Raw genomic sequence first — 13,093 nt, 5'->3', positions numbered from 1 at the left:
AGTCCTCCTGAGAGAGTTTCAAAAGAGCGTCGTGGGGATCGTCATAGAAGGAAGGTGCAAAATGCATTTCCAAAGCCTGAAGAAAACCATACCAAGATGGCGATTGATCGCTGCGGAATATCCATTGAAACCAGCTGAGGGCTAGCCCGTCGAGGTAGAAGAAGGCGACCTGGAGTCGCTCGTCATCGGGGGTGCCATGGTAGTAAAAAAATTGGCTAATCTTGATTATCCAAGACATAGTATCAGTCCCGTCGAAGCAAGGAACCTCAAGGTTCATACGGGGAGGTTGGTGCCGCGATGAACGGATAGGAGAAGCGGTTTCAAGGGTGTGAAGGAGAGAGATAACCTAGTCCAGTTTGAAGTGGAGGGAGCTCTGTGTGGAGGTGAGTGCGCTTTGGTTCTGGGTCAAGAGGGTCACGACCTCCTCGAGGCGAGACAGGGAATAAGAACGAGTATTATCGATCATGGGGAGGGATCAATGAAAGCACCAAATGATGGCTCTCACTGGAAATTGGCTTCCTGTATTCGAGGTCAGGAGATACCTCCAGAAAGAAAGGTAAGAAGAAGATAGGATTTTAGCTTGCTAATTCTCCCCTTTCATTGATATCTCACTATTTGTAGGCTTACATTTGCTAATAGGATGAGGACAACAATAACATAATAATAAAAAACGAAACAAGCATAACAGAATGGCTAAGCACTAGGGGGACAGCCACTAAGAGATACCACTAACAAATATTGATCCCACTACTAACAGAATTCAGGTGATGGTCTGATGCTTTAGTGAACAAACTCTTCCCACCCTTGTGGCCCTTTAATAATTCTTTTGGGCCTGCGATTAGCATCTGAGTCCAGATTGCTATCACATTCGCATAATTATCATAACATACACCAGCACCATGTGTCAAAATCCTTATTGATAACTGTCACAAAATAAACTACTAAATATAATTACCAAGGGTTTTCTGTAATACAAACCACATGAATGTATGCTTGCAGTCAAGTGATATGTTATACGGTACCAACAACACTATATCACACACTCTGCGTATTTATTCAAATTTCTTAATCAATGACAGGTCATTTAACATTTTCTCGATGGCTTCATCATCCTGAGCCCGTCCTCTTGACTGCAGGTAAAAAAATTATGCAATTAACGAAGAAGATTTAATGGCAGGTACGTTTGTTATTCAGACATATCATGCAAAATATAACTTGCTTAGCAGCTTCACAGAACCCAATAGGGCATGAATAATATTTCCGTTTAACTGGTTACCTTACCAGCAGACGCAAAAAACCTCATGTTAGACCACAACCAACACATGTGGCCAGAATCAATAAGCATAGTAATTTTACTAACAGAGAAATTTTTAACCATGTTCAGTGTGGCAAATATATGCTTATGGGGTACAGTAAATAATGATAACTATGCTACCAAAGTTTCATGCATTGGGGGAGGATAAATGAAGGGAATTGTTTGAGATTATTTTAAGGAGATACAAATAAGAGATCTCTAGTTAACATAACAAAATCCTTCAATTAATGAGCATTTACTTTTTTTGAGCTCTCCACTTCGGAGTATTTTGTAAGCTAAATTACTTTATACACTTTCTGGTGCTTGTCAAAATTGAATTTTAACATTTATTAGAAGAGCAGAAATTTATAAAAACATGTCATATTTGCTTTTTTATTAAATCCTTTATTTCCTTCCTAGTTCATTTTAACAAGCATCAAAGAGAGAATGAAAATCATCCCCCAAAAAAAAACCAAGCATACCTAATACAAAGAGAGGGGGAAGCAAATCATTTTTACCTTGATAGATGGAACCATGGCAATAGCTTCCTCCACAGTTTCCGGGCAAAGGTTTCCAAGGACACACAACTGCAACAGATTCATTTAAATCATATATTGTAATGTGTGAACTGACAACTCACTCAACTTTTTTTCAAAATAAAATTTTAACAGTTGCTTCCTTAACTGAATTACCGAAGGAAATAGGTTATTACCTCAAACTCAGCCAATTGATATCTTGCGAGAATTCTGCATGTGAGTTAAGATCACAATTCTGAAGTACGGCAATAAAATATCACATTACTAAGCATTTCCTTCCAGGGAAAGAGGAACTAGCATGGATCAATTTTTCTCAGAAGTACCAAATGAGATACAATAGTCCTTTCTTTAATTTATCAAAAGACAGATATAACTTGAATTGAAGGAAAATCCAAAATTAATATAGACAATAAAAGTCAGTAACAATATGAAAGAAACTTAGGTTAATTTTCTAAAAGAATAGGGTATTGAGATCAACATTCAACATAATTTAACCGAAAGTAAATGCATGGACAAAGAAAAATGAAAAATGGGTCATTCAATTTTAGTTTAAGAGGATACTCTCGAACTTGTCTAACAGCATCAGGATTTTTATAGCGGCTGAAACGCTTCACATACTGCAGTGACTTTTCAAATACCCTGAATAAAAGAGAGAAAAAGAATCAGTGCTATAAGGTGGGAATCATGCCCAACAACTTTGCTCCTATTCCATCTCATTATCAATACCAAAACTAATTCTGGCAAAAAATGTCAATTGGGATTAGGAACTTTCCAGACATGTTTTATAACATTAATACTATTACATTTAAAAGACACAAAAGTGGAGCACATTTTCAGTTGTGTAATAAAAGACAAGATCTTGGAGGAATTAAGTGCAAGCCAATTGTGATAAAAACTAATTATCCCAAGGGGATCAGAAAACATTATACCGGGACCTTTGTGTTAAATAACCATGAACTTGATAAGGAATTTAACTCACTGAGAAACTTGATTCATGGGATCATCGGATGTCTGTTGAAGCTGCTCATACTTGTGCTCAAGAATCAATGAAACTTCACAGTTCATTAAGCACTTTGCCTTCAAAAACTCTGGAAAAAAAAAAACTATTTCATTAGTGTGAAATCAAAAGGTGAAAACAATTATACCAAAGATAAAAACATGTTCAAGCAATCAAACGCGATGCAATACAATAAAACCATATATTGTAGAATCAATCAGACTTCTGATGATGTAAGACAGCTTTGTGCAAGGAGCATGATGCATCTTGCAGATATGGATTTATAAATTAAACACATAAATCAAGTTATTAAATTTTCAAGAATAAATAACACAGCTCAAACTTGAAAACCATACGAATTAAAGTACTAACTACTAAATTTTTCAGATAAAGATGAAGATAATTTACTTCCTGCATTATCTAAGATTCTAATCTCTACCCTTAAATTCTTCCATAATTTTATCAGTGCCTTAAAACATTAATTTATTTTTACCATATTCAATACTTTTCCAGGTTGGTTTTTTCTTAATCTGGGAACCATGTATGTGAAAAGGGCCACAGTCAAAGAGGAACACTGGCCTGCCACTATAATGGTTACTCACTCTTAGGTTTTCACGCCACTTCCAAACAACTTGACAATTTTGTTATTAGCTACATTTCCATGAGGTGAAAACCAAATCACCAACATGACCTTGTATTTTTTTTAATTCTTTTGGCATTACCAAGGAAATATATACAGCTCAAATCAGGGGAGACTCTGAGCCAAAAGATGTGCCAATTCATACATAAGGCCCTGATCTTAAAGCAAACAATGACTTGGTTTTTAGCATATATACCACAGGTTTTTGTTCACTTTGTTTTTCAACATGCCCCAATGGCACAGACCATTCATCAACCTTCCATTCTCAATACACTCACTCACACCCAGCACTATTGGGTTTGATGCGTGGGTGACCCATTTAATGGATCTAAGATAGACTCTAATACAATCTTAGAATGAGTTTGGACTTAACTCAAAACCAAAAGGTAACCCATAGGATGAAGGTTGTCTCCCACTTATATATTCTATTATGGCCTTATCTCCAACCGATGTAAGACTTAAGTTTTCTCTCAACATTTCAACATGCCCCAGTGTCACAGACCATTCAGCCTTCCATTTTGACACCACATGCACCAGCAAGTGAGCATGTTAGCCATGCTTGCTAGCAGCACCAAATTCAAGCATTTAACCATTTATCAACAGGTCAAGTATTTAAAATTTAATATTAAATAAAATTCAGATACAGTAAAACCCATTCTAATCCCTAAACTGTATGCATCAATCGCTTGAGTTCCCAACTTTATAAAATCCATAATTTAGGTACAAAATGTCATTAATTCCTAGCACTTTTTCACTTCATTTTTTATACTAAAATGAGAATTTCATAGTCATTATACACTAAAAACATTCCCCTAATTCAACCGAAGATTTATCATGCAAAAAGGAAAAGTTTACAAATTGCAATATGGGGTTTCAAAAGTTGCGTAATGACGGTGTAACAGATTGAGAGAGAGAGAGAGAGAGAGAGAGAGAGTTTAATTACCGTCTCCAATTTTGAGCTCTGCGGCGTTTTCTTCCTCTTCCCCAGACATGTTTTAGAAAATGTTAGGTAGAACGTGAGAAGAAGAAGAAACCGCAAATAAAAAGAACGACGAGAGATTCAGCGTTTGTTTGTGTGTGTGTCTGGTTTTGAATAGTTTTGCGAGATGTTGAATGCTCTGCGTTTCAGGACAGGGAGACTATAAGTATTGCACTCTCCGCCCGGATGAAAGTCGGTATCACGCCGTGTGATTATGATTTATTACTTATTATAACTTGTGCAATACTATATTCGTTCCCAAATATTCTTTTTTTCAATTTTGTTTCTTCATTTTTAAAAGATTTTAAGTTGTTTTTTTATCAATTTTTTTTACCTAAATATTCATAATTACTTTACAATAAATATTATGTATTAAAATAATAAGTAAATTATTTCTCTGATAAAGATGAGATAAAAAGGCTAACCGAAATTAATTAATTAATTAGGAAAAAAAGTAATTATTTAATAGAGAGAGAAATTTTGAGTCCCAATATTTGTAAGGATAATTTTGACAAAATAATACATATTTCTAACAAAATAAAACTAATTATATTAACCAATTTTCTTAAAAGATATGAATTAGTTAAGGCTTAGATATATTTTTGGTTCATATAATTTAGGGCTTTATTTTCGTCCCTACAAAAAAAATTTAGTCCTTGCAAGATGTGTTTGTGTTATTTTTCATTCTTAAAGTTTTTTAGATAGCGCTTTAAATAATAATAAAAAATGTTTTGAACAGCAGAAAAAATGTTGTCTAAAATACTTTAAGAATAAAAAACAAAATAAACACATATTACAAGAATTAAAACAAAAAAAACTTGCAGGGACGAGAATGAAAAAAAATGTTAATTTGAAAAGATAAAAATATATATTTAAGTCATTAGTTAATAGAGTATTATACATAGGGACGAAGGTAATAATTTAAAAAGAAAAAAAATGGTTTAATCAAAGGTATTTGAGGTTTCTTATTTAGCACCCATGACTCAACTAATCTTCTTCTAGTGGATTGGCCTATTTTTGGATAAAGTGATATCTCAAGTTAAGGCTTCATGCCCAAAACAAATATCGAATTCCAAACTTTAGTTGAAGGACTCAAATGTCGAACCAATTAGTTAAGGTGAATGTTTTTTAGCTTTCAAATACAATGGAATTTAATTGTGTATATTAATTTAATAAAGTAAAATAAAATCTATAATCCATAAAGAGGTATGTATTTCACTACACACATTTTTGCCTCATTTTACTCCTTTTACCAAGCTTTTTAAATTTATATTTCATCTTAAACACTTATCTAGCCAAGTAACTAATATTTTCGTTGACTAAATTGCGAATTCGGTCTCTTAAATTTCTCAAATCCATGATTTTGGTCCCTTGGATTTTAATTGTAGCATTTAGTCCCCTAGGCTTATAAATTGGTGCTTTTGGTCCTCCTGATAGATTATTAATCAATAATTATGATTAATTTAGCTATTAAGTTAATTATAAATTAATCAAAATCATTAATTATTAAAAAAATGAATAAAATATTATTAATCATAATTTTCCACAACAGTGTGTTCTTCCTTTTGTCCTCAAACACCTCTTCTATCTCAATTGTTGCACGCGACTCTACCAACAGTAACATCATGCTAGAGTTAATAGTCTTTTATTAAAGCTCACTGCTAGAGAGAATGGTTTTAACATCGTTACGTTAACATCGTTTTTTTAAAAACCAATGTTAACAAAAACGTGGTAGCATATTCATAAACAATATGAGTTCGTTAACATCATTTTTTCAAAAGCTGATGTTAATGAACTCATGCTAACATCGATTTTTTCAAAAACAAATGTTAAAGAACTCATGTTAATAATGGTTTTAATAAAAACCGATGTTGACCCTAATTATAAATTAAACCCAAAAGTTGTCATTCTCATTCGATTCAATCTATCGCACACCCAAACCTTGTGTTCAAAGCCCTATGTTAGTGTCGAAAGGCCTTTTCCATCGCTACCGCTGCCATGCTCGTGAAAGTTGTGGTTGTTGTCGTCGTCGTTGGTCATGACTACAAGTGTTTGTGCTCGTGATTATCGTCTGGAGCTGTGGGTTCCCATTGTTGGTGTCGGTACAGAGCTTCCGTCGCCGCTAGTTTTAGGTTCCCTTCTTCTCTTCATTATTATTATAAGCTGAATGCTTTTCCCTTGTTCTCTTTTTTGTGTTTCGTGGGAGTAAGAGTGTTTGAGTTTAGCTGGATAAAATAAAACTAGTTCGAGTTAGGAATAAATTTGAACACCACAGTAATTATTTAAATTACCTTAAATCATTAGCAAAAACAAATGCATCTATGTATGGATTCCTTGAACCACAGTCCATACAAAGATCTAGACAATCACAATTTGAATATGAGGATTATATTAAGAAATGGATGCAAAATTCACAGAGAGATGTCTGTCTATTAGTCTAATTGAATGAGTAAACAAAATTGAACAAATCAATTTAAAATAATGTATGCACTATAATAATTTGATGTTCTTCAATGTAGTGCATATTGGCAATTGGTCTTTATATGTCCCAAGGACAATGTTGTCGTCTAGTTTTGTTCCTTGCACAATAAGCCCGACAACTACTACTTGAAAGAAATTATTTTGTATTTTGTATTACATTTTCTTTATCATTAGTATTTGACATCAATATTTTAATTGCACAATATGCATACATATTTCTCTTAACCAGTGCTTTGAAAGGATTCAACGATAGTCAAGGAAGTAAATCTAAGGCTACTGCTAAATGGATTCTAGTTAAATTAAGTAATTTAAACAATGCTTGATGTCTTAAAAATTACGTTTTATAACTATATTCACTAATTTTCGGTTAACTTCGAATATCTTATTCAATTTAGTATAATAAGCAAAGAGAAAACACTAAGTGCGACTATTATGTGATGCATTGAATGTCAATGGTAGTCCTAGGAGGTTTCAAGAATAATTGGAAAATGATAATTGTTTATTTCAAAACTAATTTCTTGTGTTATACATGTTATTATTTACATTGATTAAGTTATGTTTTATTATATTATGCGGTATTTTGCTGATCCAAGATCATTGGAATCAGAGAGAATAAAGACAATTTGCATTCAGTGAGCAAGATGTTATCTCAGAGTTAAAAATGAAACACTACGTATTTAAGGAATTTTACAATTTTAGAGTTATGTTTAATTACATTCGGCTATATATGATTTTATGTATTGACATTATTGTTTTCTTTAACTATTTCTTATAATTGATAGTAATTATTCAATAATAATATAAAAATTTGTACTGTGAAACTGCCTGGATTTGTTTGTTTTTTAATTTGTAGGTTTATATAATATTAAAAAAACAGACGAAATATTAAAAAAATTACAAATAACAACATTGATTTTCCTAAAAACCAACACAACAACATCGACTTTTAGGAAAATCAATGTTGCATGTTTTACATTTTTGTGGTTTATTGTTTATGATACGACATCGATTTTCTTAAAAACTGATGTTGCACTATTAGAAAAATGCAATTTAGCGACTAAAATTAGCGATTGGAAACTTTGTCTCTAATTGGAACCAAATTTATTGTTGGTGGCTGCCTTGCGTCAGCAACCGTGTTAGCAACCAAAATGTAGCGACACTGAAAAGCTCAGTCGCTACTTCGGTCGCTATGTTATGCTGATGATAGCGACCGAATTAGATTCGGTCGTTATAGGACAAAATTATATTGAGGTTAGCGGTCAAATGGATTCTTTGTAAAAAAAATTAAGAAACTAAATTTTTAATTTAATAGAAATCATAATAAATATATAATATAATCAAATACATTTAATACTTGAAAAGTATTGAAATTAATATATTAGTAATATTTTTAATTCACAAATCAATATTTCATTATTTTGTAAATCATAATAATTATATAATATTTTTAATTATACTTTGATCATTTTTAATAACATTAACAAACCAATATTTACATTATTAGATTAAGATAAATAAATCATGGTTATGATTAATCTTTTAATTTGTGTTTTATATAAAATTGTTTTTTATATAATTATTTAAAAATTATAATAAATAAATATCCTTTATATCATGAAAATATGTCATAATCAAATTTTGTAAAATTAAGTATTTTAAACATTGACCAGACTAGAAAGTTTGAGTTACCAGCATTTTCTTAATGAATAAGAACTTTAAACAAGTTTGATGAAGGATTAAAACCATGGTCCTTAAAGGATGAAATACACTCATTTATCACTATACTCAAATATTCATTTGAATGTTTGGTACAAAATATAATATTAATATAAGTTTTATGTGAAAACAGTTTAAAATTTAAAGTTTATTCTTTTTAAATTTATTATATTTTTATAGTGTTATATATTATCTTTTAAAATATAGTATAAAATAAAGCTTATATAACTATACATATTATAATTTATGTGAAAATAAAATTTAATCTTATGTACTATATTTTAAAGGATAATATATAAGATTATAAAAAATATAATAAATTAAAAAAAAATAAACTTTGAATTTTGAACTATTTTTACATAAAACTTATACTAATACTATATTTTATACCAAATATTCAAATGGTGACATAGATGTAATGGTAAACAAGTGTGTCTTTCATTCAAAGGATCATGATTCTAATCCTAACAAGTATTTTTTTAATTTCTTATTTTTTAAGAAAATATTGATCAACCTTCTAATCTAATTAATGCGTTTAAAATTAATCATGTAGATCACGGGCTCGTGCTGGCAACCACGCCGAAGATCTGCGCTGTAGAACACCTCAGAAGCACCAAAAGGTCTTCTTTCTTTCTCTCTCTCTTTTCCCTCAAGCTCGGAATCTCACTGTACTAAGGTCTGAGTTCTTGCTTTTAACTTTTATTTTTTTTCTTTTCCTTTTGTAAGTTTACTGTGATGAATCCTGAACCTTTCTAGTTTCTGCTCTCATGCAATTTTTATTTTTTTTGAAGTTAAGGTTATCTCCGTATATGAGTGATCAGATACTGAAAGAAAGAAAGAGATGCTCTGTTGATTGAAGGATTTGTATGCAAAAAAAAGAAATGGTTTTATTTTAGGATAGATTTTGATTGATGCATGATTTCAGTTTCTTTTTTCTTTTTTAAATGATAATATCATGACTTTACTCCATAGCTAGGAAAAGAAAACCTTTCCACCAAGGCACTAACACCGCACTGATGACACCTTTATAAGCAACTATAATTTCTCTTTCGGGACAATATACTATGTACTAACATTTACTGAATAGTGGATCTGATTGTTATCCACCTTTACTATTAGTCAGCATAAAAAAAACCTTTAAAAAATAATAATGTTATCTTAAAATCCTACTTTTTAAAAAAAAATATTTTTTAAAGTTTAATTAATTAAATACAATTAAATTTTTAAATGTGATTTTTCAAAAGAAAAATTTGAGAGAGAATTGTTACGGATATGTTGGAAAACATGAAAGTCAAATGAATGGAAAGAGATGAGAGGAAAATAACCAATCTTTCTATCTCTAGCAGTTTCTAGTATCATTTACAATAATGGGAAAATAAAATTTAAAACTTTATATCTCATTTTTTTAATTAAACCTACAAAATCATATCATTTTCTACTTTCTCTTACTTTTTTTCACCTGTTTTTACTAACCTAAATATACCATGAATTAGTCAAATAAATTAATGACCCAACGTGACATGTAGCCTATAACAAAAAGAAGAAAGATAAAATAAAAGTTGAAAGAAAGGACTCTTAATTAGTCAAACGAATTTTCTTTAAAAAAAAGTTAGTCAAACAAATTAATTAGCTAACATGACATGTAGCCTATAGTATTAAAGTGAATAGCCCACAGCTCCGCAATATATAGCTAGAGACAAAGAGAAAGTAAGGTAGAATTAAGATTTACTATTCTTATGATTTTTTTTTATCAATGTTGGTTGTTTATATAATTGGTGGCTTCATTGATGTAATAGTATGTGTGTTTGTATGAACACTCCATTAAATACTACCAAATCATTTCATTTCATGATTATATTTTCTTACTTCTTAACATTTCTTAATGGAGATTTGTTGTTGGTAGTTTGTATCAATGGAGATTTTTGAGAACCGAAGGTGGATGTATCAGAGGTTAGATGCTAATAAACGTCGGACAAATGAGTTTAGAGAAGGAGTGTTTGAGTTTGTACAGTTAGTTACTAGTCAGAACATGTTTCAAATGCAAGGTGAACAAACAAGGCGTCCCTGCAAGAAATGCAAATGTAAAGTTTTCAAGTTTGTGGATGATGTGATGAGGGATCTTTATGAGGAAGGGTTCATACCAAATTATTATTGGTGGATAAACCACGGTGAAGAGTTATCACAATTTCCTCTCGTAGTGTTGCAAGGTTCATACTACGAAAGTGGTGAGCATAGGGAAGAATTGAATCCTTATGAGCAAATGATCATAGATCATGCTGGACCATCAATTGGCCAATACATAGAACAAGAGAGTGTAATTGAGACATAATGAATGGAGGAAAATCCTAATCCTAAAGCTCAAAAGTTCTTTGATATGCTTGTAATTGCACAAGCACTATTGTGGGAAGGATGCGAGTATCATTCAGAATTGTCAGCTTCTTTAGTCTATCTTAGCTTGAAATCTAATTATAATATGTCAAAAAGGTGTTTTAATCATATGGTTCAACTTATGGGCGACACCATGTCAAAAAAAAATACCATGGTTAGTAATTTTTATCAAGCTAAGAGGTTAATGCAAAAATTGGGTCTCGGTTATTTGAAAATTGATTGTTGCCCAAATGGATGCATGTTGTATTACAAAGAAAATTTAGATAAGAGCATAACTAATTGCTCTTTTTCTGTAAAAGTGATCAGTACTTGACAGTTAATAGGAGAGGGATTGAAAAAAAGTTTCATGTTAAAAAAATGTGGTACTTTACACTCATTCCAAGACTAAAAAGATTGTACTCTTCAATGGCCACTGCATCTCACATGAGATGACATAGTGAGAATCAGAGGGACCCGAATGTCATGTGTCATCCATCTGATGATGAAGCATGGAAGAATTTTGATAGAATGCATCCAGAATTTAGTCATGACCCTAGGAATGTCATATTAGGGTTATGTTCATATGGGTTTAGTCCTTTTGGTCAATTTGAGAAGACTTACTCTTGTTGGCCGATTATCTTAACTCCATATAATCTTCCTCTTGGCATGTGCATGAAGAGAGAATTTATGTTTTAACTGTCTTAATTCCAGGTCCATCAGATCCAAGGCACAAGATTGATGTGTACTTGCAACCACTCATAGATGACGTGTGCACCTTGTGGAATGATGGCATAACAACTTTTGATGTGTCATAGAGGAAGAATTTTTTGATGAAGCCTACTTTGATGTTGACAATCAATGACTTCCTGGCTTATGGGATGCTGTCAGGTTGGACAACTACTGGTAGACTTGGTTGTCCCATATGCATGGAACAATCAAAGGCATTCACAACTTTAAATTTTCACAAGGTTTGCTATTTTGATTGTCATCACCAATTTCTTCGGCTTAATCATGCATATAGGAGGAATAAAAATTCATTCAAGAAGGGTTGGGTTGAGACCTCACCCCTTCCTCCACGTTTGTCTAGTCTTGACGTTTGGAATAAAGTTGCACATTTACTGCTCTGCCTTGAGTCGCAAGAAGAAAAAGATTTTTCTGGTTATGGTGTTGAACATAATTGGAAGAAACAAAGTATATTTTGGTTGTTATCATATTGGAAAACACAGCTTCTGTGTCATAACATTGATGTCAAGCACACAGAGAGAAATGTGTTTATGAATGTCTTTAACATTGTGATGGACATCAATGACAAAAGTAAGGATACACACAATGCTTAAATAGATTTAGCAGAAATATGTCGGAAGGAGCTTGAGTTGGTGGATGTTGGTCGTGGCAAGTTCTTTAAACCAAAGGCAGCTTATGCAGTGACCAAATCCCAAAGACTTATTGTTCTTAAATGAGTCAAAGAACTAAAGTTACCAGATGACTATGCCTCCAATTTAGGTCGGTGTGTGAATCTTAACAAGGGAAAAATTTCATGGAATGAAAAGTCATGATTGTAATGTTTTCCTGCAATGGTTGCTTCCAATTGCATTTGACTCATTATGAAGACCTATTTGGAAGCCACTTGTTGAACTTAGCCAATTTTTTAGAGAACTAACTTCGACAACATTAAATGTTGAACATCTAAGAGTTATGGAAAATAACATACATGTGTTGTTATGTAAGTTAGAACAAATATTCCCACCCAGGTTCTTTGATTCAATGTTGCATCTTCCAGTTCACTTACCTTATGAGGCAAGACTTGGTGGTCCAGTCCAATATCGTTGGATGTATCCTTTCGAGAGGTATAAAATGAGTAATCATTTATACACCATTGTATTATATAGTAATTTTTTAAAAAATACTTATTCAAATTAATTTAGGTTTTTACACTCCCTAAAAAATAAAGTCAAGAATAAGACTAAAGTTGAGAGATCGATTTGTGAAGCGTACTTAGTGGAGGAGACATCTACCTTTGCCTCGTTTTACTATCCTGATCAAATTGCAACTAAAAGGGCTAGGATGCCTCAGAATATTGATG

The 13,093-nt window shown here is 31.9% G+C and overlaps 2 protein-coding genes across 2 annotated transcripts; one reads left to right on the top strand and one right to left on the bottom strand.

Annotated features, from left to right (window-relative positions):
• Window positions 1-900: 900 nt before the first annotated feature.
• LOC114406360 (DNA-directed RNA polymerase II subunit 4) lies at window positions 901-4,651 on the bottom strand. The gene is made up of 6 exons (XM_028369048.1): window positions 4,411-4,651; window positions 2,810-2,918; window positions 2,392-2,469; window positions 2,007-2,040; window positions 1,813-1,881; window positions 901-1,130 (listed from the first exon to the last, which is right to left on the bottom strand). Exons 1-6 carry the CDS (start codon window positions 4,457-4,459, stop codon window positions 1,053-1,055), a joined length of 417 nt encoding a protein of 138 aa, XP_028224849.1. The 5' UTR covers window positions 4,460-4,651; the 3' UTR covers window positions 901-1,052.
• A 5,883-nt stretch (window positions 4,652-10,534) lies between these two features.
• On the top strand, window positions 10,535-10,983 carry LOC114405448. The gene has a single exon (XM_028367974.1). The coding sequence runs from the start codon at window positions 10,556-10,558 to the stop codon at window positions 10,970-10,972; it is 417 nt and encodes a 138-aa protein (XP_028223775.1). The 5' UTR covers window positions 10,535-10,555; the 3' UTR covers window positions 10,973-10,983.
• The last annotated feature ends 2,110 nt before the right edge of the window (window positions 10,984-13,093 follow it).

This window comes from Glycine soja, chromosome 3 (genome assembly GCF_004193775.1).
Source record: "Glycine soja cultivar W05 chromosome 3, ASM419377v2, whole genome shotgun sequence".
NCBI lineage: Eukaryota > Viridiplantae > Streptophyta > Magnoliopsida > Fabales > Fabaceae > Glycine > Glycine soja.
This window is presented reverse-complemented; position numbering and strand designations above follow the sequence as displayed.

What these genes read in the sequence shown, in the direction of transcription:
- LOC114406360 (XM_028369048.1), bottom strand. Translation starts at nt 4,459, where the DNA reads ATGTCTGGGGAAGAGGAAGAAAACGCCGCAGAGCTCAAAATTGGAGAC. An exon ending in AGAGCTCAAAATTGGAGACG is followed by an intron (nt 2,919 to 4,410) that starts GTAATTAAACTC and finishes TTTTTTTTCCAG; the next exon opens with AGTTTTTGAAGGCAAAGTGC. An exon ending in ATCAATTGGCTGAGTTTGAG is followed by an intron (nt 1,882 to 2,006) that starts GTAATAACCTAT and finishes AATCTGTTGCAG; the next exon opens with TTGTGTGTCCTTGGAAACCT.
- LOC114405448 (XM_028367974.1), top strand. Translation starts at nt 10,556, where the DNA reads ATGGAGATTTTTGAGAACCGAAGGTGGATGTATCAGAGGTTAGATGCT.